The following is a 24,672-nucleotide window of genomic DNA, read 5'->3' as shown; positions in this document are numbered from 1 at the left end:
ATGGCTTAAAGTGGAGGAGAGATTGACTTCATCACTATTTGTTTTTGTAAGAAGGGTTGACATGCTGAATGCACAAGGTGTCTGTTTAAACTACAAGCACACAGCTCAGATGCATACCCCACAAGACATGCCACCAGAAGTCTCTTTACAATCCCCAAGTCAAGAACAGACTATGGGAGGTGCACAGTACTACATAGAGCCATGGCTACATGGAACTCTATTCCACATCAGGTAACTGATGTAAGCAGTAGAATCACATTTAAAAAAGCTGATAAAAATACACATTATAGACACATACACAGGCACAGAACCACACGCCTACACATATACATAAGACACTCACTCTACACACAGGTACACGTGCATTTTGTATTGTAGATATGTGGTAGTAGAGTAGCAGCCTGAGGGAACACAATGTGTTGTGAAAAGTGCTATCAAATGTAATGTGATGTAATATTTTTAATCGTATGTAATACCCTTGTTTGAACCAGGTATTGAGTTTATTTGTTAGAATTAATTGGTATTATATTTAAAAGATGATTGAATTGCTCCTAAACTGTAATGTTGTTAATAATGCATTATTCTTTTTGAATAAATATTTATTTAATGTATAAGTGAATAGTTTGTTTTACTTTGAAGTTTAAGTTTTGACCAATAAGGTTGCTTGTTAAGTTGTGGCCAATGGGAGTTGACCTGGTTAACGGGAGGCCTGGGAAAAAAGAGAGGGAAAAAAACGTTGATGAAAGGATGGACGTTTTACCTTAGGACTGTTGGTAAAGAAAAATTATAAAAGAAGACGACAGAACTAGAACAAAACTCATACCTACTAAGACATGAAGGGAAATACATGTTTTATTTTATAAAAGAGTTGTTATAATTTTGTTAAAACTTAGTAAAGACTGAAACTACCGTCTCGTCGTGGAGGTATTTGCCAGCCTAGAGGTTAGCCTAGCATCGAGTGATACCGAGAGATAATTGCTTGGTCAGCTTAACGAGTTCGTGTTCCCATGGGATATCGGTTACGGCTAAGGAGTACTGTCTGCATGGGTAGCTGTGCTTGCCTTGGACTTTGTGAGGAAACCAGCATGGAACTACCATACTTCGCTAAGGGAATATCTACCAGGGAGTGAGTAACCACAACGTGAGGTGCTTCAGGATATTTTTGGGTGTCTTCATTTTTTGGAGCTCCAACGCGCGCCAACGGTTTATTTAAGCAAACATGAAATAATTTGGACACGGGTTGTGCACGACTCATTGGGGATTATTTTTTATTTCTTTTGATGTTGTGTCTGAAAATGTATTTGTGTTTGAAAATGTTTTAATACACATATGGAACGTTATGTATATTGCCTTGGTGGAGTCATTGATTGTTTAAATTTAACTTAATGCATGGGATGGTTTATCCTGATTCAATAACAGAAACCTATAATCATTTCATCTGAAGTTAATACCCTATTGTCATAACCCTAGATAGTTTACAATAGGAATTCTTATTGGAGATGTCCTTCTCACCTAACATCCCATGCTGCTGAGATACTCTGCATAAGTTAATATTGTGAGAGTCATATTCGAGCCTGGTGAGAGGGTTACACGTATATAACTGCCTTAATGTTGCTGGACCCCAGGAAGAGTAGCTGCTTAACCCTTGTGTGGTGTTCGGGTCTGTGGGACCCATTTTCAATGTTTACTAAAAGAAAAATGCAATGAATTATTTTTTCAACCTGAGACTCGTTGGCCTTGGCTCATTTTCTGTGAAGAACATGTAAAGGAACATATTTTCATTGAGTGCACACTTTGCACCCCCCTACACATTTATATTACATATGTGGTATTACATAAGGGTAATAAGTGTGGGAAAGTGTGTGCGTTATGGTGAAAACAAGTAAAAATGAAACAAAAAGGTTTGCTGTGTGCTTTCACTCTGTCTTCCTCTTCCCTGGGCCTGCTGTTTTCAACATAGGCAGAGAGATGGACAGGTTCTTGGTGCTGTCTCCCACTTTTTTTTCGCACACTTTACTCTTTGTAGGGTGTGAAATTACACAATGTCTTGCGGGAACCTGCACGATGTCATTACAATACATTATTTTGATACATTGTAAAAAAACTAATCTGTATTTTCCCTCACTCTACCCCAGCCAGGTGCAAATTGGGGGAGGGAAACAACAAATAAATAGCTTTGCATGTGTGGCTCCTTACCACAATCAATCAGTATGGCAAAAATAACGGAAGGCGTCTTCCACTTTGAAAGAATTTTCAGAATATGAGGATCCGGTCTCTGTCAATTCGGAGTCTGACAGTGAGTTGGAAGAAAAGGATGAGATTGAACCTCAGCCAGCCCGTCAGCAACCAGCTCATCAGCAGCCTGCAGGAGGAGAAATATGGATGTCAAAAAATTGTGAAATTGAATGGTCTTCTTGGCCAAGGCATGAGCCACCCTGCATGGCTGCCAATGTGATAAGGATGCAACCAGGGCCGACACGATGGCGGTTACTCATGTGCAGGACATAGTCTTCCTTTGAACTGTTCATCCCTGACACCATCCAGAAAATCATTCTGATCTGCACTAATTTGGAGGGAAGGTGTGTTTTTGGAGAGAGATGGAAGGAGATGGACCAAACTCATTTACATGCATACTTTGGAGTTCTTATCCTTGCTTGTGTTTTCAGATCCAATGGGGAATCCACAGATTCAACTCCAATACCGGAAGTAAGTGTGAGTGATGTTGTTGCGTGTGTGTGTCTGACTCTCCTACCTTGGCCTGCTGTAACGATACATGTGAGTAAGTGAGTAAGATCTTAGTAAAATTCCTGAACTAAGTGTGTTCATTCTAGATGCAGCCGGTAGCAACAAGAAGAAACGTTGTGATGTGTGTGGACCCAAGAAGGACAGGAAGACACATTACACATGCATCAAGTGCAAGGAATACATTTGCAACACACACACACACAGTAAAACGCTGTCCCTCATGTGGTGTGTAGACCGGCCTTAATTTGTGTTCAATGGGGCTAATTTATCATTGCCATAAAATACTGTATGTAAAATTTGTCCTTCCAATGTGTTCAGTTCAAAGCAATAAACATCAATAGTGATGAAAACCTTGTTTCATTTATATTTCTTCAAGATAAACATGATTTATTCCACCCATGTCTTGATTATAATAGATTTTTACCCCCCAAAAAACAAATGGTGCTTTTATTGAAAAATGTGACCTAGCAGAGGTAAATGTCAAATATTAACCAAACATGCTGTCTATATTGCTTGTAATTGGTATAAGTCAACATTTAAGTATTTTTACATAAATTGTTATGGCTGTATTGTTTTAAAAACCCAATGTTGTGGATCCATCAGATCCGCGAACATTGGGTAAATAACAAAAACATGAACACCACACAAGGGTTAATAAAAAAAATACAAATTTTAATCTTGAAATGTAACTACGACTATTGTGAAAATATCTACTTTATTTATTTTTTTATATTTATTGTCGAAATTAAATGTAGATATTATTCTCTAAATATTGACACTTTATTCACCAAATTTTATTTTGACTTAATTCTCGAAATATTGCTTATACTCGAAATTGTACCACTCTTTTTTAAAAAGTACTCTCCAAGCAAGAAAAATGTATCCAAGAACCACCACTCATCGCAGTTTATTTGATTTGTTTCTTTTTGCTTGGCCATAATACTCCGTAAATACGAAGACAGTGGAGTAGTTTTGAGTTACAGTACATTTAAACAGCACGACTGTATTTCAGTCATTGTTTAAATTCAGCCGCCAGGTGGCGACATTTACCATCCTGTAAAATGTCACTGAAGAGAAAAGGGAAGGTTTTAAAAAAAATTTACTGGTACGTAAACCTACCAGCTCACCGCAGGTCAGTTCAAATACCGAGGATTTGGAGAAAACAGCGGTGTCAATTGACGTGGGGATTTAACCTTCCGAACGCAGTGCTGGGCCGAAAAAGGTACTAAAATATGTCATTGATGTTCTTAATTATTGCATGATATCACTCACTGTAGTATTTATTGGAGGAAACGTCTGGACATTTCTTCAGTCACTCTGGACTTAATGGCTAAACAGCTATTCGTTTTGGTCCACTGCATTCCTTTATGAAATAACACATTGGAGAAAAAAAATGTTTGTCAGTCACAGTAGCTAGATTTTTGCTATTGATACTGTGTTGATATCTGGCTTGGTTTTGATTTGCCCTGCTGGACAGTAGCAACAATAATGTGAAGGTATCAAAAAGTTGTGTCGCACCTGCAGTAAAACGTAGTTAAGCTCGATGTTTCTATCTCCAATGTGTTTTTTTTTACCCTCCATTCTACACGTAACAGTAACATGTTGCTGGAAACAATTGGTTACTACGTTATTGCACACATGTTGCTATTTCAAGAGAAGAGTTGCCTACGTGCAGACCGTTCAGAAACATAGCTTCAGGGTTAAGTTAGCTGACCGAACTCATCTCCATTGTCAAGGAAGTTCATTGAGTTTAGTCAGCTACTGCAGGGCCAGAATAATAAAAAATACCAGATGTGGAAAATGAAACTCAAGCAAATGTAACTTCCCTTTTTATATACCAATCTTTCATTTGCAGTCAGACTCAGTTATTAGCGGTAGGGCTTCTAGGAAATCTATTTTTGATAGGGAGCTCCCAAAATCCCAGCTATGGGGGAGGGGCATGAACGTGGCAGTCTTCTCTCCCCGAATGTCACTCCCTAGCCTGAACCTCTCCAACCCTAGGCTGGCTATACATCCAGTTTATGACTCATTGACTCGAACATTCCCAGTCATCTGCTGGAATACGTCAGGATTAGTTTTCTTCAACCAGTTAAGACAGCTGGTATACAACATGGCTGTCAGCTTGTGTTATTGAACAATTCTAAACTGTTTTAGTGAACAAAGCAGATTACAGACGCATCACCTCTGCGTGTCCTCACGAGTTTTCTTAACCAAGTAGCCTAGCTGTTGGTAGTCTTGTAGAGTCACATCTCCCACATTCCAGACCATTTGGTGATGAGACCTACTTTACATTTCCCTAGACAGGGATGAGTGATGGGTCATCTGTCCTGGGCCTCTGTTTTAGAAGTACCAATCAGAAATCAAATCCAGACCAACGTGAAAGGAAATTAAGCCCATTGGCCTGTTTATTTACTGTACTGTACCTACTGCACTCCAGCCTTTTGTGTGAACTTGTGCTCTCTCCCGGGTATTTGATTGCCCGTCGTAAATACTTGGGCTTCCCAAAAGGCTGGTGTGGTGCAGTGTGTGGGAAATCAAGCCTTACCCTCCCACCTTGACCCCCCTCTGCTCCTTGCGCTCCTTGGGATGCAGTTGCTGCTTGCACTGGCCGGCATGTGTACTCCATCATCCTAAAAGCCTCAAATGTCCTCTGGTCAAACGGAGTACTGTCCTCTTTGTCTCAAATGGTCACTGTGTGACTCAACAACTGAGTATCAAGTCTGTTTTTTTTTTTTTTTTTATAGATAGACACTGTAAAATGAAAACACATTTTTTCATAGACTAAAAGTAATTGAAAATCCTCGCTTTGAGTCTACGAAGTGTTTTTTTGTTTTTTTGTTGGAGCAACACGAGTTACACGGTAGTAATTGTGTAAAGAACTAAGGCCTTCTGGGAGCAGTGAAAGGACCAGAGTGGGTCACGCCGGGGCATGAGCTGGCATTGGTTACATATTCACTGGGTGCGTGCAGACTCGGTGGGTTCTGGAGGCAAGCCTGGCAAAACCATCTCCCAGTGTAGGCAACAAATTAATAGGAGCTTCTGCTCAGCCAGTTAGCATGCTGAGACATGCAAGTGCCCTTACATCTCACAGCTATTAATATGATATGTAACAGACTAACAACTTGTCTACCTGTCTCTTACAGACCCCTGTGCAGCAGTGCAAAGATGGCGCCGAGGGGTGTCTGGTGTGTGTTGTTGACTTGTCTCTTCTACACATCCTCCGCTGACAAAGATTTCTTCACCTCCATTGGTAAATATCCCCCTCCTTCTATTTTCCAGGAACAATCCTTTATAGACCCCTTTATTTAGTAGGTTTAGGGCAATTCCAAGTTCAGGCGGGGGTGTAAAGTGTATGCCAAACAAAACCCATTGATTTCAAAGTTTACCAAACCATACAGCTCTTTGCACATGGACTACTTATAACAATCGGAGAGCATGAGACTATAAGGTTCCTTCTGAATTGTTGTCAAAATGTAGTTATTGACACAGCCTTGTTCTGTTCAATGTTCTCTACCGATATAGTACTCTAAATACCCCCAATTCATGTTAAGTTTAAAAGAATACAAGATAAAAAAAATTGCTGACACCATTCAAACCAATGAGAGTTCGGGACTTGAAGGCCAATTATCTCATCTTTTTGCAGATAGAACCGTACAAGCTCTCGAATTTACACTAAACGTTTCAAATAAAAACACATTTACTGGAAGAACTGTGCAGATGCAAGTTTGGTAAGAGAATTTCAGTAAAATCTCCCTCTGTTTTTTACGTGTCCACGCTTTCCAAAAACTATCTGCTCCGAATTAAGATTTAACGATGTCTGCAGAAAGAATGTGGTGTCATCTAGGACATGACACACAGACTTTTTAAAATAATCTGTTTTGGTTATTGAACTACTGTGAGTGAAGTGGTTTTACACCCAGTAACAGAATTGCGTTAACAGAATTGCATCATGGGTCCCTGACCTGTACTGCACAGAAATGCATTATTATGGTAATGAATGCCATTCTCTTCATGGTGATGTATCCTAAATAGGTACACAAAGGTATAAATATGCAATATCCTACTTTGCATATTTGTATATTATTCTACACACTGGCTATTATTTTAATGAGCTCTGCCATCAAACAAGACCAAATTTGGTTGGTCCGAACTGGACCAAATCTGAACCATGTCTACGTTTCACAGGTTTGGACATCAAATTACAGCACAGTAGAGCTCAGCAGAGTACTGTACAATAAAGTAGAATATAGTTCATTACAGTACAACACAGTGCATTATAGTGTACTCAATGCTGGTGTGCTCTACTGTGTACTGTACTGAACTATACTCTACTTTTCTTTACTGTACTCTACTGTTCTGTGCTGTACAAACTTGTGAACCCATATGTGGTTTGTGATGAATGATTTCCCATTGTAGCCAATTCAATATCAGAAATTCAGTTACTGATTTGGGATCTGAATTTCGAGTTTTAATCACTTTATTGTTTTTATTTATTTAACTAGGCAAGTCAGTTAAGAACAAATTCTTATTTACAATGACGGCCTACCCCGGCCAAACCCTAACTCGGACGACGCTGGGCCAATTGTGCGCCGCCCTGTGGGACTCCCAATCACGTCCGGTTGTGATACAGCCAGGAATCGAACCAGGGTCTGTAGTGACGCCTTTAGCACTGAGATGCAGTGCCTTAGACTGCTGCGCCACTAGGGAGCCCTTAATTAATATGAACTAAATTATAATTAAATGAATACTTCATTAATTAACAAAATTGATATCAGTATAAACACTATAACTCATTGATAGGTCTGCCTTTACTTGTTACTTCTGTGAACTTTCATTATCCTCCCTCATGAGGGAGAGAAATTAGACAATATAAAGATGTGGGTTTTTGGTAATGGAATTTCAAGGCACAAGGCAATGTTTCTTAAACTTACAGAATGCAGAAACATTTCTCCAACGCTTAATAGAAGTGTTGATATTAGTTGCCAGGGGTCTTCACTACAACGCTACTGTGTTTTGACGTGTTTATAATACCTCTGAAGACTTTTTATGGGAGATGTTTTCTAACACGCCTTTTTCAATGAAAATGGTTGAAAAATGTATACATGCCTTAATTCCACAAAAATATAGACTCTTAGCTTTTATTTGACACCCAGTTTGATATGCTCCTATAATCTTCACGTTGGGGCTCATGGGTGTTTTTACATGGAAATTACCTCAATCACTACCATCCTGTCTTGGTCACAAACCTTAACCCTAGGGGGAGAAATGTGTTTATCACAGACATAAGCATTACAAACATGTATAGCTCTTCTATGTATTCAACATTTATACAACCTTTGACCCCGTGTTTCACTGTGTTCCCCAGGTCAGATGACAGATCTGCTGTACACAGAAAAGGACCTGGTCACCTCTCTGAAGGATTACATCAGAGCAGAGGAGAGCAAGCTGGAGCAAGTCAAAAAGTGAGAGGAGAGACCCCCCCCCCCCCCCCCAGTCGCTTTATCTCTCTAGCCCTATCTCGCTATCTTTGTCACTCACTCTCAAATGCCCAGATAGCTACTCTCTCGTACTTGCTCACTTTACTCTCTCCCACAAGGCATACACACAATGGTATAAATACTATCAAAGAGAATCATTTTCCATATCCTTCTTCACAATGTCACCTGTACAACAACACCCTCGGTGGGTATCATATTGCTGAGGGTGTCATATCACTTACAATGGACCCGGCTAACAAGACACCTAGTTTTCCTCTCCGCTTATTGTGTTACTATAAAGAGACACCGTCAATGAACCAACCGGGTGTGTCAAGTCCAGGACATGAGGCAACTGATCTCTTTATCTATTGCTTTTCAATGGTGCTGAGGGACAGGCGTGCGAGCATGTTTGTCTGTAGAGGGAGTACATGAATACGTTGTTGATGTATGTGTGTCATATGTAGAAATGCATCAGACAAGGAATCACTGTTTGCTTCTAGGAGCCGTATACTGAATGTGTTTTCCCTTTCCGCGACGTGTCCAGGTGGGCTCAGAAGCTGGACGTGTTGTCGGCCACGGCCACTCAGGACCCAGAGGGCTTCCTGGGCCACCCAGTCAACGCCTTCAAGCTGATGAAGAGACTCAACACAGAGTGGGGAGAGCTGGAGAGCCTGGTCCTCAAGGACATGTCTGATGGTCAGGGTTACTCATGGGCCTTTATTATAACGACTGTATACATGCTCTATTACCACATAAATATTCATCCTTCCAAATTATTGCTAAGTGCTAATTGACATTTTTTTATTTTTTTATTTTTTTTAATCGGTAGCATTTTTTTTCACTAAAGTGATGGAACAGGGTCTTTTTCCACTCAGAGAGGAACAAGATTGTTCTCCAAGCATCTTTTAGCATCTGTACCACCTTGAGGGAAGATCTCGTATAATAGAATTGAGCTTCTTAGCAATCTTTCCTTCCCATACTCCAGGGTTTATCTCTAACCTGACCATCCAGAGACAGTACTTCCCCAATGATGATGACCAGACGGGGGCAGCCAAGGCCCTGATGAGGCTGCAGGACACCTACCGACTGGACACGCAAACCATCTCCACGGGAGAGCTGCCTGGTGAGGGGTGATGGGTCAGGGAGGTAGAGGCTAGGGGCTTTAAATCTATGCGTCACATGCTTTGTGAACAACAGGTATAGATTAACAGTGAAATACTTACTTATGGGTCCTTTTCCAGCAATGCAGATTTAGTGATCAAATAGAAATAGTGACACGAGGAATAAATACACAGTGATTTAAGGAGTAAAAATAACATGGTTATCTACAGGGGGTACCAGGTACATATAGGTAGGGGTAAAGTGACTAGGCAACATGATAGATAATAGACAGTAGCAGCAGCGTGTGGGAAAGTGTGTGTGGCGTCAGTATGTATGTGTGGGCGTATGTAGTGTGTGATGGGGTATCAGTGTAAGTGTGTGTGGGTAGAGTCCAGTGTGTGTGCATTGTCAGTACAAGAGAGTTAGTGCAAAAAAAAAGGGTTAGTGCGGGTATTCCAGGTAGCCATTTGATGAGCTATTTAGCAGTCTTATGGCTTGGGGGTAGAAGCTGTTCATGGTCCTGTTGGTTCCAGACTTGCCGTGCGGCAGTAGAGTGAACAGTCTATGGCTTGGGTGGTTGGAGTCTTTGACAATTCGTTGGGCCTTCCTCTGACACCTCCCGGTATAGAGGTCCTGGATGGCAGGGAGCTCGGCCCCAGTGATGTACTCGGCCATACTAACCACGCTCTGTAGTGGCGTGTGCCTTGCAGTTGCCGTACCTTGTGGTGATGCAGCCAGACAAGATGCTCTCAATGGTGCAGCTGTAGAACGTTTTGAGGATCTGAGGGCCCATGCCTAATCTTTTCAGCTTCCTGAGGAGGAACAGGTGCTGTCGTGCCCTCTTCACAACTGTTAGGGGGTGTGTGTGTAGACCATGTTAATTCCTTAGTGATGTGGACACCGAGGAACTTGAGGCTCTCGACCTGCTCCACTACAGCCCCGTCAATGTGGATGGGGGTGTGCTCGCCCCTCCATTTCATGTTGTCCACGATCAGCTCCTTTGTCTTGCTGACGTTGAGGGAGAGGTTGTTGTGCTGGCACCACACTGCCAGGTCTCTGACCACCTCCCTATACATTTATATGTTAGTCATTTAGCAGACCCTTTAATCCAGAGCGACTCACAGTAGTGATTGCATACATTTCATACTTTATTCTCTCGTACTGGTCCTCTGTGGGAATCGAATCCACAACCCTGGTGTTGCAAGCTCCAAGCTCTAGCAGGCTGCCTCGTCGTTGGTGATCAGACCTACCACCGGCGGGTCGGCAAACTTGATGATGATGTTGGAGTTGTGTTAGGCCACACATTCGTGGGTGAACACTGATTTCAGGAAGGGACTAAGCACACACCCCTGAGGGGCCCACGTGTTGATTATTTATATATATATATATATATATATATATATATATATATATATATATATATATATATATATATATATATATATATATATATATATTTTTTTTTTTTTTCACCTTTATTTAACCAGGTAAGCTAGTTGAGAACAAGTTCTCATTTACAACTGCGACCTGGCCAAGATAAAGCAAAGCAGTGCGACACAAACAACAACCCAGAGTTACACATGGAATAAACAAGCGTACAGTCAATAACACAATAGAAAAAAAGAAAGTCTATATACAGTGTGTGCAAATCGTGTGAGGAGGTAAGGCAATAAATAGGCCATAGTAGCGAAGTAGTTACATTTTAGCAAATTAACACTGGAGTAATAGATGAGCAGATGATGATGTGCAAGTAGAAATACTGGTGTGCAAAAGAGCAGAAAAGTAAATAAAAACAATATGGGGATGATGTAGGTAGATTGGGTGGACTATTTACAGATGGGCTATGTACAGCTGCAGTGATCGGTGAGCTGCTCAGATAGTTGATGTTTAAAGTTAGTGAGGGAAATATAAGTCTCCAGCTTCAGCGATATTTTTTTATTTTTTTGAAATAGTTTTTTTCAGTTTAACATTTTTTTATAGTTTTTTTTTTCAGTTTTTAAAATGTGTAATCTTTTTTTTTTTTGAAATTCGTTCCAGTCATTGGCAGCAGAGAACTGGAAGGAAAGGCGGCCAAAGGATGTGTTGGCTTTGGGGATGGCCAGTGAAAGATACCTGCTAGAGCATGTGCTATGGGTGGGTGTTGTTATCGTGACCAGTGAGCTGAGATAAGGCGTAGCTTTACCTAGCATCGACTTATAGATGACCTGGAGCCAGTGGGCCTGGCGATGAATATGTAGCGAGGGCCAGCCGACTAGAGCATACAGGTCGCAGTGGTGGGTGGTATAAGGGGCTTTGGTAACAAAACGGATGGCACTGTGATAGACTGCATCCAGTTTGCTGAGTAGAGTATTGGAAGCTATTTTGTAAATTACATCGCCGAAGTCGAGGATCGGTAGGATAGTCAGTTTTACGAGGGTATGTTTGGCGGCGTGAGTGAAGGAGGCTTTGTTGCGAAATAGGAAGCCGATTCTAGATTTAATTTTGTGTTGGAGATGTTTAATATGAGTCTGGAAGGAGAGTCTAGCCAGACACCTAGCTATTTGTAGTTGTCCACATATTCTAAGTTAGAACCGTCCAGAGTAGTGATGCTAGTCGGGCAGGCGGGTGTGGGCAGCGAACGGTTGAAAAGCATGCATTTGGTTTTACTAGCGTTTAAGAGCTGTTGGAGACCACGGAGGAGTGTTGTATGGCACTGAAGCTCGTTAGTTAACACAGTGTCCAAGGAGGGGGCAGATGTATACAGAATGGTGTCGTCTGCGTAGAGGTGGATCAAATAATCACCCGCAGCAAGAGCGACATCGTTGATATATACAGAGAAAAGAGTCGGCTCAAGAATTGAACCTCAACAATTGTGGTACCCCCATAGAGACTGCCAGAGGTCCGGACAACTGGCCCTCCGATTTGACACACTGAACTCTGTCTGAGAAGTAGTTGGTGAACCAGGCGAGGCAGTCATTTGAGAAACCAAGGCTATTGAGTCTACCAATAACAATACGGTGATTGACAGAGTCGAAAGCCTTGGCCAGGTCGATGAAGACGGCTGCACAGTACTGTCTTTTATCGATGGCGGTTATGATATCGTTTAGTACCTTGAGTGTGGTCGAGGTGCACCCGTGACCAGCTCGGAAACCGGATTGCACAGCGGAGAAGGTACGGTGGGATTCGAAATGGTCAGTGATCTGTTTGTTGACTTGGCTTTAGAAAGGCAGGGCAGGATGGATATCGGTCCATAATAGTTTGGGTCTAGAGTGTCAGGGGATGACCGCGGCAGCTTTCCAATCTTTAGGGATCTCGGAAGATACGAAAGAGAGGTTGAACAGGCTGGTAATAGGGGTTGCAACAATGGTGGTGGATAATTTTAGAAAGAGAGGGTCCAGATTGTCTAGCCCAGCTGATTTGTACAGGTCCAGGTTTTGCAGCTCTTTCAGGATGTCTGCTATCTGGATTTGGGTGAAGGAGAAGCTGGGGAGGCTTGGGCAAGTAGCTGCGGCGGCTGCGGCGCTGTTGGCCGGGGTTGGGGTGGCCAGGCAGAAAGCATGGCCAGCCGTAGAGAAATGCTTATTGAAATTCTCGATTATTGTGGATTTATCGGTGGTGACAGTGTTACCTAGCCTCGGTGCAGCTGGGAGGAGGTGCTCTTATTCTCCATGGACTTTACAGTGTTCCAGAACTTTTTGGAGTTAGAGCTACAGGATGCAAATTTCTGTTTGAAAAAGCTAGTCTTTGCTTTCCTGACTGACTACGTGTATTGGTTCCTGACTTCCCTGAAAAGTTGCATATCGCATCGCGGGGACTATTCGATGCTAGTGCAGTCCACCACAGGATGTTTTTGTGCTGGTCGAGGGCAGTCAGGTCTGGAGTGAACCAAGGGCTATATCTGTTCTTAGTTCTACATTTTTTCAAAGGGGCATGCTTATTTAAGATGGAGAAGAAAGCACTTTTGAAGAGCAACCAGGCATCCTCTACTGACGGAATGAGGTGAATATCCTTCCAGGATACCCGGGCCAGGTCGATTAGAAAGGCCTTCTCGCAGAAGTGTTTTAGGGAGTGTTTGACAGTGATGAGGGGTGGTCGTTTGACCACGGACCCATAGCGGATGCAGGCAATCAGGCAGTGATGGTCAGCATGGGGATGTGTTGTTGACCACCCTCGCCACCTGGGGGCGGCCCTCAGGAAGTTCAGGATCCAGTTGCAGAGGGAGTGTCCAGGGAGGTGTCACCTGAGCTTGGTGATGAGCTTGGATGGGGACTATGGTGTTAAATGCGAGCAGTAATCAATGAACAGCATTCTTACCTTGGGTATTCCTTTTGTCCAGGTGAGTCAGGGCAGTGTGGAGCGCAATCTCTATTGCACTATCTGTGGATCTGTTGGGGCGGTATGCGAATTGGAGTGGGTCTAAGGTGTCTGGGATGATGGTGTTGATGTGAGGCATGACCAGCCTTTCAAAGCATTTCATGGCTATAGATGTGAGTGCTATGAGGCAATAGTCATTTAGGCACCTACTGGCTGGAAACGCATAACATCTCCATGAGGGAGTTTCCTGGTGAGGGGGGTGAGGGGCAGGCAGGGAAAGGCATGTGGAGGGAGCTGCATACCAGGAGTGGATTAGCCATGGGCGTGTTGCCGGCGGACGTTCTGTTATAGCTTCAGTGATTGCTGCTCCTGCTTCTGTTACGGGAAACCCTGCACAGGGCTCACAACATGCAGTTGAAAGCCCCATTTAGTCCACATGAAGTCTTGAAATCCCATGTAATGCCATGGAAATGCACTGTATGCAAATGCTGCCAAGATGGAATTTTTATGGTGATGAGATGAGTCTATGTGTGTGTCTGATGCGTGTGTGTCACTCACTCACGTCTACACACAGGAACCAATACGGATGTCACTATGAGCCCTATGACGGTGGAGGACTGCTTTGAGCTGGGGAAGATTGCCTACTCTGATGCAGACTACTACCACACGGAGCTGTGGATGGAGCAGGCCCTGAAACAGCTGGACGGGGGAGAGGAGTCCAGCGTGGACATGGTGACCATCCTGGACTACCTCAGCTACTCCATCTACCAGCAGGGGGAGCTAGAGAGGGCCCTGGACTACACCAAGAGACTGCTGAAATTGGGTGAGTGGATATTTGTGATATGTGTTTCATATGCGTTTCATGTCTTCATTGTAATGCACAGGACAATACTGAGTAGATTCTCATCTTCAGTCGTAAATGTGTCTGCTGTGTTCCTCAGACTCTGCCCACCAGCGAGCCAATGGCAACCTGAAGTACTTTGAGTACCAGCTGGCCAAGCAGAAGAAGGTGGAGGCAGAGGAGGGCCTGAAGGAGAAGGAGAAAAGAGAGAGGGAGAAGCGGGAGGCATCTGAGAAGAAGGGCAGACCTGCAGACTACCTGCCTGAGAGGAGGAAGTACGAACAGCTGTGTCGCGGCGAGGGCATCAAGATGGTGAGAGGCTGTACTGACCACTGGTGGCACTTTAAATCGGAGGACAGACTCCTAGTAGTAGCTGGAATAGAATAAATGGAAAGATATCAGACACATGGCTTCCATGTGTTTGATACTACTCCATTAATTTCTTTCCAGCCATTACTATGAGCCATCCTCCCCTCACCAGCCTCCACTGGTACTAACACACACACTCTGCATGCAGAACTTCTAATGGCTATGTATTTTGATGTTTAAATGGCTTAAGTCCTACTCGTCTTGAAAGGCTCTATATTGATCATGGAATTACACTGAACAAAAATATAAATGTAAAGTGTTTCATGAGCTGAAATAAAATATCCCAGGAATGTTCCATATGCACAAAAAGCTTATTTCGCTCAAATTGTGCGTTCAAATGTGTTTTTCATCCCTGTTAGTGAGCATTTCTCCTTTGCCAAGATAATCCATCTACCTAATAGGTGTGGCATATCACGAAGCTAATTAAACAGCATGATCATTACGCAGCTGCACCTTATGGACAATAAAAGGCCACTTTAAAATGTGCCACAATGCCACACATTTCTCAAGTGAGGGAGCATGCGATTGGCATGCTGACTGGAGTAATGTCCGCCAGAGCTGTTGCCAGAAAATTAAATGTTCATTTCTCCAGCGTCGTTTTAAAGAATTTGGTACTACGTCCAACCGGCCTCACAACCGCAGACCACGTGTATGGCGTTGTGTGGGCGAGCGGTTTGCTGATGTCAACGTTGTGAACAGAGTGCCCCATGGTGGCAGTGGGGTTATGGTATGGGCAGGCATAAGCTACGGACAACGATCACAATTGCATGTTATCGATGTCAGTTTGAATGCACAGAGATACCGTGACTCGATCCTGACGGCAGCGGATGAATGTCGTGCCAATCATCCACTGCCATCACCTCATGTTTCAGCATGACAATGCACAGCCCCATGTCGCAAGGATCTGTACACAATCCCTGTCCCAGTTCTTCCATGGCCTGCATACTCACCTGACATGTCACCCATTGAGCACGTTTGGGATGCTCTGGATCGACAAGTACGGCAATATCCATCAACTTCGCACAGCCATTGAAGAGGAGTGGGACAGCATTCCACAGTTCAACAGCCTGATCAACTCTGTGCGAAGGAGATGTGTCGCACTGCATGAGGCAAATGGTGGTCACACCAGAGACTGACTTTTTCTGGTCCACGCCCCTATCTTTTTTTTAAGGTATCTGTGACCAACCGATGCAAATCTCTATTCCCAGTCATGTGAAATCCACAGATTAGTCTAATTTATTTATTTAAATTGACTGATTTCCTGATATGAACTGTAACTCAGTAAAATCCTTGAAATTGTTGCATGTTACATTTATATTTTTTGTTCAGTATAGATGGGCATTTCCTAAGCCCTATGCTCATCCGAGAGAGACCAGTTCGATGTTTGGCAGGACAATAGGAATCTTTTGGCACACTTTTCTCTGCTGCGTGAATCTCCTTAATGATTCTCTATGTCCTCTCTGCTGCGTACACCGCTCCCTGCTTCTCCCCCTGGCTCTGCTTCTGCCTGTCTGTCTGTCCATAGATGGATCTGTTTACTCTAGTCATTATGTTTGGCAACGAGGCGGAAGCCTGGATGAACAAGTGTGTGGGGGTGTGTGTGTGTGCACTCGTTGAACCGTGCCTTGATGGGTTCTAAGCCAGTAGCTATAGCAATGGCCAGAACTGTGAGAATGTCCCATATATGTCCCGTAATGTTTGGGTCAGATACCATAGCAAATGATCTGCAAGTTTGTGACCTCGGGTGACCCTCCTGTGATTTATATATGATAATGGTCTCTCTCTCCTTCCCCCATCTCAGACCCCGCGGCGTCAGAGTCGTATGTTCTGCCGTTACTCTGACAACAACCGCCACCCCCTGTACGTGCTGGGTCCCGTCAAACAGGAGGACGAGTGGGACCGCCCACGCATCATCCGTTACCACGACGTCCTCTCCAACAGCGAGATCGAGAAGGTCAAAGAGCTGGCCAAACCCAGGGTGAGTTCAAGGTCCACCCTCAGGGGAAGGCAAGGTCTGGGGTGTGGTAAGGGTTGCGAAATTCCAGTAATTTTTCCAGTTTTCCCCCAAAATTCCAAGGTTTTCCAGAATTCCCATTTGGAGGAGAGTTTTGGGGAAAGTCTCCGGGATTTTGCGACCCTAAGTGTGGTAGGCGTTAAAATCAGTGGAGGCTGGTGGGGGGTGCTATAGGAGGACAGGCTCATTGTTGTGGCTGAGATGGAATCAGTGGTGTAAAGTACTTAAGTAAAAACAAAAGTACTATTTAAATAGTTTTTTTGGTATCTGTACTTTACTATTTATATTTTTGATTACTTTTACTTTACTACATTCCTAAGGAAAATGATGTACTTTTTACTCCATACATTTTCCCTGACACCCAAAAGTACTAAATTTTGAATGCTCAGCAGGATAGGAAAATGGCCTAATTCACACACCTATCAAGATAACATCCCTACTGCCTCCGTTGGAGAGTTCCCCTGGCTACCCGTAAAAAAAAAAGTATTTAAAAAAAAATGATGCTGTCTTGTTTGCTTTATATAAGGAATATGAAATAATTTTTACTTTTGAAACTTAAGTATATTTTAGTAATTACATTTACTTTTGAAACTTAAGTATATTTACTCAAGTAGAATTTTACTGGGTGACTTTCGCTTTCACTTGAGTCATTTTCTATGAAGGTATTTTTACCTTTAGTATGAAAATTGGGTATTTTTTCCAGCACTGGATGGAATAAATGGAACGGAGTCAAACGTGGTTTCCATATGTTTGATGTGTTGGATACGGTCCCATTTATTTTATTCCAGCCTTTACAATGAGCCCGTCTTCCTATAGCTCCTCTCACCAGCTTCCACTGGTTAAAATGTGTGTAATATGCAAGTTCCATTGCTGCCATAAGAACACTGGGGATGCCCACTCTGCCTGAGGACCTGACTGTGTACAATGTGTGTGTTTTGTTTATTTGTTACACACTGGCTGGATAAGAGCAACATCCCACTTGTTTGGCTCATACAGTAGTATTTGATAGCTCAGTTAGAACTAAAATGGAGTTTTGACTAGGCAATGAACATCACCTCAAACGATCATAACCAAATCATAGCTTCGTATCAACACATATCTGACTTTCGCATAAATCGTGTATTGATGTCAATGATCGAGATCCATAACTCAAGCTGTGGTTCAGCTCTTGGAGAGGGTAAGGGAACCCAGCAGGGACACACAGCACAGACGTAATGTAGCCTAGTAGTGTATGTGGGTCCAGCAGCCAGCCAGTGTGTAACAGGGATTGTCCCTGTAACCCGTGTCCTCTCGGCCGGTTGGCTGTTGGCTCCACAGCTGCGCCGGGCCACCATCTCCAACCCCATTACTGGTGTGCTGGAGACCGCCCACTATCGCATCAGCAAGAGGTAAGACCAGCAGGCAGGGATGGGCACAACACTGCAACCCAAACCGTGCCTCTGTCTGTACACCAAACCCCTCTGCACCCCGCATCCCCTCCGCTTCGGGCAGGAACCTTGGCAAAAGCACAACAGCTAGTCGTGAACTCTACGACTTAAGCGTAGAATGATTATAACTGATTGTACACAATGACTAGTGTAAATTGATAGTTTGTATGTTTGGGGAACTTGTGCTGTTATTGCCTGGACAAGTCACTTTTTTGTGAAATGTAGATATTTAGGGTATATTGGAAGGTAGGTTGATTTTGAAGAAGGTATAATTCTGGGCCCGTGCTCTTGCCAAGACGTCCTGCCACTGCTTTGATCATAACAAGAGGGCGGAAGAGGAGTCAAGTATCTGCTTGTTATCTGACTCCGTTAACAGTAGTCGGGGTGCGACAGGGGCAGTCTAATATCTCATCTTCTTTTGTAGCCTCTCAATTAAGTTTGACAGTGGCCATTACTAGCCATTACCTGAGTGCAAGCTCAGCAAGTCGTTTGCTGCAATGGTTTTAGACAGCATGGTTCGGTTGCCCTGGCCTGGCATCAGTCTGACTCTCATACAGTTGCTTGATCATTCAGTGACCGTCTCTCTCTCTGTCTCTCTCTCTTTCTATTTCTCTGGCTCTCCTCTTCCTCTCTGTGTGTCTGTCCTGTGATCTGTGACTATAATGTGAACCGTCCGGGAGCTAGCTAAGGCGCGCCACCGTGCATGACCCTCAAACAGGGAAACTCACCACGGCCCATTACAGAGTCTCCAAGAGGTAAGGGGTCAAAGGTGAAGGGGAGGGGCCTGCATGAGGCCCTGTCTGCCCTTTCACGCTGCTCATCCCTCCCCCTCACCCCTTTGTGGACCTTTGCTTACGGATACACCTCCCTCCCTCCCCCTGACCTATACAATCAGATCCCTTCCTCTCCTCTTCAGCCCATCAGATGATTGACATTATCAGCATGACAAGCCAAGGTAGTTTTATCTGCTCTTTTTCTTTGAAAACACAAGGACTTTTTCGGTTATCTTCGTGCAGGCTCTGGTGTATCTTACAGAATGTTATTTCAGCGTGTGGGTGGAAGTCAAACTTGAATTCCTCTTACAGGAAGGCGGCTGCTGGCCTCTTGGCTCCCTTCAAGCCTGTTTAATGTGGAGCGGTTATAGAGCGCCCCCTGGTGCAGATAGATTGAGCTGAGATGAGCAAATGGAAACATGGTGGTGACCCCGTTCTTTTCCTCAAGTCTGGTACCCCAGATTATACTTTCATTATGACCTTTGAGCCCATTCACCTAAATGAGTTAAATACATGAAGTGTTTTGCTCATTAAATATGCAACGTTTTAATGAATTATCTTAGGGCCATTAGTTATCCGGGTTCTTAGTTAGGCTGTACATTTTGTATTTTTGTTAGATAAATGGTTTAATTAACCACTCTGATACAGAAAACATATTTGTAACGGTACAGCCGATATAGCAGCTGATGGCACATTTATATCTGAGGATTTGAGACAGAATTCTGGCCGTACTCTCCTAATAACAGCACATCAAAAACAGCCCAGAATAATTCAACACACACACACACACACATTTCTACTTCAGTATGTATGACTAGATTGAGCCACTTCAAGGGATGTCTTATTCATCTATATAACATGCACAGGCTATGCTAATTAGCTGGATGCACATAGGACACACACAGGCACTCCCGTTAAATGATGGTGTGTGTAAACACAAGGCCTGAGACTGGGGCTTTGTCTGACTCGGCGTGGTTCGACCCCTCGAGGGGGCCGAGTGAGGTGTGGCTCCTATCCAATGGAAGGATGAGATCTTAGTCTGCCCAGTCTATTCTGCTGCCGCGGATACTTAACAGCATCTTCTGTTACTCCCATACCTTTCTAATCCAGTTTATAGATCTTTTACGTAGAGGGACAGAAGGACTGGGGTCTGTTGTTAAATGAATAACCCCAAATGGTTACTCTGCCCCGTCTTCCTTGGTGAGAAACAGTTCAAGTTTTCATTAACTAAGGGGATTCTTCAAATAGAAGCATATCAAAAGGAGAAATGGGGGGGTCTCAAAAAACATTTTGCTTTGAGACTTGTGGATAAATATGGGGTTCCCTTGAAGCATTCTGTCCCAACCAGCCTGTTTCCTTCTCCTACACCCTTCTAGCGTACAGTACTAACGCATGCAGCCCATGCTCATCTGTAATAACATTAGTCAGCTGCCTGGCTGCAATTGATCATGAATCAAGGTGTATTTTCCAACTCAGAAACTCTCCGTCTCTCATCACAGTGCGTGGCTAACCGCCTATGAGGATCCAGTAGTGGACAAGATAAACCAGCGCATTGAGGATATCACCGGCCTGAATGTCAAGACAGCGGAGGAGCTGCAGGTAACACAACAGAAGATCCGGTTGGCTGAGGGAGTTTGGTAGGACTGGCAGGAGTGGATACTCTCACAGTACACCTATAGGGTTTAGCAACCAATGATTTGAACATGCACTGAGTATACGAAACATTAAGAACACCTGCTCTTTCCATGACGTCGGCTGGTCAGGTGAATCCAGGTGAAAGATATGAATCCCTTATGTACTGTGTGTCACTTGTTAAATCCACTTTAATCAGTGTAGATGAAGGGGAGGAGGCAGGTTAAAGAAGGAATTTTGTGTCGAGACAATTGAGACATGGATTGTGTATGTGTGTCATTCAGAGGGTGAATGTGCAAGACAAAAGATTTTAAGTGCCTTTGAACAGGGTATGGTAGTAGGTGCCAGGCGCACTGGTTTGTGTCAAGAACTGTGATGCTGCTGGGTTTTTCGCGCTCAACAGTTTCCCGTGTGTATCAAGAATGGTCCACCCCCCAAAGGACATCCAGACAACTTGACACAATTGTGGGAAGGATTGGAGTCAACATGGGCCAGCATCTGTGTGCGACGCTTTCGACAACTTGTAGAGTCCATGCCCAGACGAATTGAGGCTGTTCTGAGGGCAAAAGGGGGGGGGGGGGGGACCTCAATATTAGGAAGGTGTCCCTAATGTTCTGCATATTCGGTGTATATGTCTATTATAGCAACAGGGTGAAAAATGTATTCCATGCAGTGACTACATTTGCAGTGCTTGCTGTTTGGGGATTTAGGCCAGTTTTCTGTATAGCACTTTGTGACATCTACTGATGTAAAAAGGGCTTTATAAATACATTTAATTGATCGATGAGGAATGAACTTTACTGCTGTTTGCTACTTAGGAAGAGCCAATGATAGACTAGTGTTTGTACTGTGAAGGTAAAGCGGAAGGAAAGGTCATTCTACAGTACTGTAGACGAGTGTCTCTAACGACAACACAGCATCTGTCACTGTTTATATCCTCTTTTCCTCTCTCCCCAGGTGGCAAATTACGGCGTGGGCGGGCAATACGAGCCCCACTTTGACTTTGGGCGGGTAAACAAGGCTTCTCTTTCTATTCTGGTCAGGGAAATATGACGTGCATGACCGAGAGTCAGTGGGTGACTGTTGATGGCTGGCACACTTGTCTACTGCTGTTAGTGGGTTCATATCTGGGTGGGGTTTTTGCCTTGAGCGTTATTTAACCTTAGACCCTTTGTGTATGTTCTCTGTCTTTGCAGAAAGATGAACCAGATGCGTTTAAAGAGCTGGGCACTGGGAACCGCATCGCCACCTGGCTAATTTACGTTAGTATCTCTGCTTTATACAATTCACTATTTCAGGTCTTTCGATCTTCCATTTACCCATGTGTAAATCAATCTAATTTCCAAGATTCCATGAAACAGCAATGGGGTTTAATTACGTTGAACTGGAAAAATCTCTCCTATTAGAGTGGTACGTATGACCGATTGCTTGAGGACGCTCTCTTCTCTGTTGCAGATGAGTGACGTGCCATCAGGGGGCGCCACTGTCTTTACAGATGTGGGAGCTGCAGTGTGGCCCAAAAAGGTGAAACGTGCAATTGTGGCGTTCACATCGCATTCTTTTCCTGTTAAGTGTGCGAAGGACTTCTTTCCTTTGATGATATTTGAACGCTGAATCAGGAACAGTGTCTTTAATGTGTGTATATGTAAACTGTTGTTTTCAGGGAAGTGCGGTGTTCTGGTATAACCTGTTTCCCAGCGGGGAGGGTGACTACAGCACGCGGCACGCAGCTTGCCCCGTCCTAGTGGGCAACAAGTGGGGTGAGCCAACCTGTCTCTCATTACATCCTTTAATACTGCCATATTACCTACACCCTGAGAACTTCAGGTCTGCCTGAGGGCAGAAATAACCTTGTGTCCGGTCGGCGAACTGTTTGCTGCAGCAGTTAGCAGTGGGTCCTTTTTCCTACGTCATGTTTTTTGATGTCTGTGTTTATATGTCCACCTGGCTTAGTTTTCATCTTCTCTCTCCAGTGTCTAACAAGTGGATTCACGAGCGAGGCCAAGAGTTCAGAAGACGTTGCACTCTGGACGAGTCTGACTGATCACAAGGAATAAAACACCTTCCTCCTAATCCTCGTCTTCCTCTTCCAATCCCTCCTCCTGGACCCACCTGACTCTCGGCTCTGTGGACGCTGGGGGGGGGGGGGAAGTGCCCTCTGACCTCTCCACCCTCTTCTTCTCCTTCCTTCTCTCCAAACTCAGCGTTCACTCAGTTGTTGTCTGAGGCTCTGGCTGCTCATGTGATCTGTCACATTTAATTTTTATCTGAGGTGTGTATGTGTGCGTGTGTGTGAACGTGTGTGTGTGGGGTTCACCAGTCCCAGTCTGTGCCTTCTCTGTTGATGGGTTTTGCACACTCAGATTGCACAGCTGTCTTAAAACCTGGGGAACTTTTATTTAACTCTCACCCTTAACATGGACTTTTATGTTGATACTATCGACAAGATACTCAATTAACTAGTTCAGCGTTTCCCAACTCTGGTCCTTGAATAACTCAACAGTACACATTTGTATTGTAGGCCCCAGACAAGCACAACTGATTCAACTTGTCAACTCATCATCAAGCCCTTGATAAGTTGAATGAGGTGTGTTTGTCCAGAACGCCAACGAAATGGTGTACTGTTCAGAGGACCGGAGGATCGGAGTTGGGAAAACACTGACCTAGAGCAATCAACTTCCTACACGTGACATATTTTCATGTGCACTTCTCTTTTCCTTACCATCACTCCAATCCTCTCCTCACCCACTGTGACCCAGCACACAGAGGGACGAGACCAGTCATAAAGGCACTGTCAGACTCTCCCACGATGTCCCCCTTTCCCCTCCTCTCCCTCTCTATCAACAGGTTAGAATCAGATGACCCCCGCATTATATCAAGCCTCCTTTTTGGCCCTGTAATCAGGGTGGGATTTAAGCCACTTGACCCATCTTGGCCTGACCCGCAGGGCATACACGGGGCTAGAAGGATGGAGGTTTATTGGTTGGTTGCGCTATGACAATCAGGGTTAGTCATTAGGCCAAGGCTCTAAATATTGGCCGTTCTAGTTGTGTACGCGTATGAAACAGTGTGGTGCAACCTGATGCGTTAAGGCAGGGGATTACCAATGTAACTGCAAAGACTTGTTATAATGTGACCGTTCTCAGAATCCGTTCTTTACATTGTTGATCGAGTTTTGTATAGTGCACTATGCACAGGGTCTGGGGTTACTATCGGACTAAGGGAAGTTCTCTGAACAGTGCTTATGACAAGTGATTATCACTGATTCACTGTGATATATTGACAGAGGAGCTGTGCCAGCCCCCCCCCCCCCTCTTTTCCTTCTCTCTCTCCCTTACACCCCTCTTCTCTACCAAGGCCATGTCTGCCGCGGGGCCATTTCAGCCCTGAGGTCATTCACTCCACGACAAACACTACTGCATCTGCTGCACAGATAAACACTGACTTTTAAAGCCAAAGGTACACGATATCTCTTAGTTTTTCTGCCCCCCCCCCCCCTGAAATACAGTCAACTAAATGCAGGTGCGCCTATAAGTGCTGACTGCCCCCGTTCTATGTTACCGAAGCAAAGCTCGTACCTGATCAACTGATGTTTCATTGGGTTTGATGATAATAGGATTTGATCCCTAAAATGACTGAATGAAATATGATGCTAAGAATCGCTAAGAAATATTTCTTATGTGTATCACTCCAAACCTGGTTCCTCCACTCCACAGTTTAAGCCTATGCTGACCCTGGGAATAACGATACCTCATGAGAGGCAGTTGCTGATTTGTTCAGAGGGTCCCTGGTTCGAGCCCGGGTTGGGGGGCAAGGAGAGGGACAGAAGCAACATGGTTACATGTATATCCTCCCAGATGCAGGCCTTCTTTTTATTTTGAATTGTAATAACGATGGGATGTGTGGGGATATGTGTTGTACATGTGAAATTAATGTTTTCTACAGAAATAAATATTACATTAAGTAAAGAATTCAGTCTGGAGTGAGTCAGTGTTTTACA

General features: G+C 43.9%; 1 protein-coding gene and 1 long non-coding RNA gene across 3 annotated transcripts; both read left to right on the top strand.

The window, feature by feature from the left end:
- Nucleotides 1-633: 633 nt before the first annotated feature.
- On the top strand, nt 634-3,095 carry LOC145865523 (uncharacterized). Its single transcript, XR_014383020.1, has 2 exons — nt 634-2,706; nt 2,832-3,095. It is a non-coding gene; the product is annotated as an uncharacterized LOC145865523 (long non-coding RNA).
- A 726-nt stretch (nt 3,096-3,821) lies between these two features.
- p4ha1 (procollagen-proline, 2-oxoglutarate 4-dioxygenase (proline 4-hydroxylase), alpha polypeptide I) lies at nt 3,822-24,643 on the top strand. Of its 2 annotated transcripts, none has more exons than XM_014178908.3 (15): nt 3,822-3,967; nt 5,889-5,995; nt 8,111-8,207; nt 8,767-8,918; nt 9,208-9,345; nt 14,191-14,439; nt 14,558-14,769; nt 16,628-16,804; nt 18,952-19,022; nt 20,540-20,639; nt 21,630-21,683; nt 21,869-21,934; nt 22,128-22,196; nt 22,336-22,432; nt 22,646-24,643. In XM_014178908.3, the coding sequence occupies exons 2-15, from the start codon at nt 5,911-5,913 to the stop codon at nt 22,714-22,716; spliced, it is 1,638 nt and encodes a 545-aa protein (XP_014034383.1). In that variant the 5' UTR covers nt 3,822-3,967; nt 5,889-5,910; the 3' UTR covers nt 22,717-24,643.
- The last annotated feature ends 29 nt before the right edge of the window (nt 24,644-24,672 follow it).

Source organism: Salmo salar, chromosome 28 (genome assembly GCF_965601325.2).
Source record: "Salmo salar chromosome 28, fSalSal1, whole genome shotgun sequence".
NCBI classification, from domain to species: Eukaryota; Metazoa; Chordata; class Actinopteri; order Salmoniformes; family Salmonidae; genus Salmo; species Salmo salar.
The sequence above is the reverse complement of the archived record's forward strand: the minus strand, read 5'-3'. Positions and strand labels throughout refer to the sequence as shown.

Coding starts and splice junctions, on each gene's coding strand:
- p4ha1 (XM_014178908.3), top strand. CDS start 5,911: ATGGCGCCGAGGGGTGTCTGGTGTGTGTTGTTGACTTGTCTCTTCTAC. Junction 16,805..18,951: donor AAGAGCTGGCCAAACCCAGG/GTGAGTTCAAGG, acceptor TCCGGGAGCTAG/CTAAGGCGCGCCACCGTGCA. Junction 21,935..22,127: donor TCGCCACCTGGCTAATTTAC/GTTAGTATCTCT, acceptor TCTCTGTTGCAG/ATGAGTGACGTGCCATCAGG.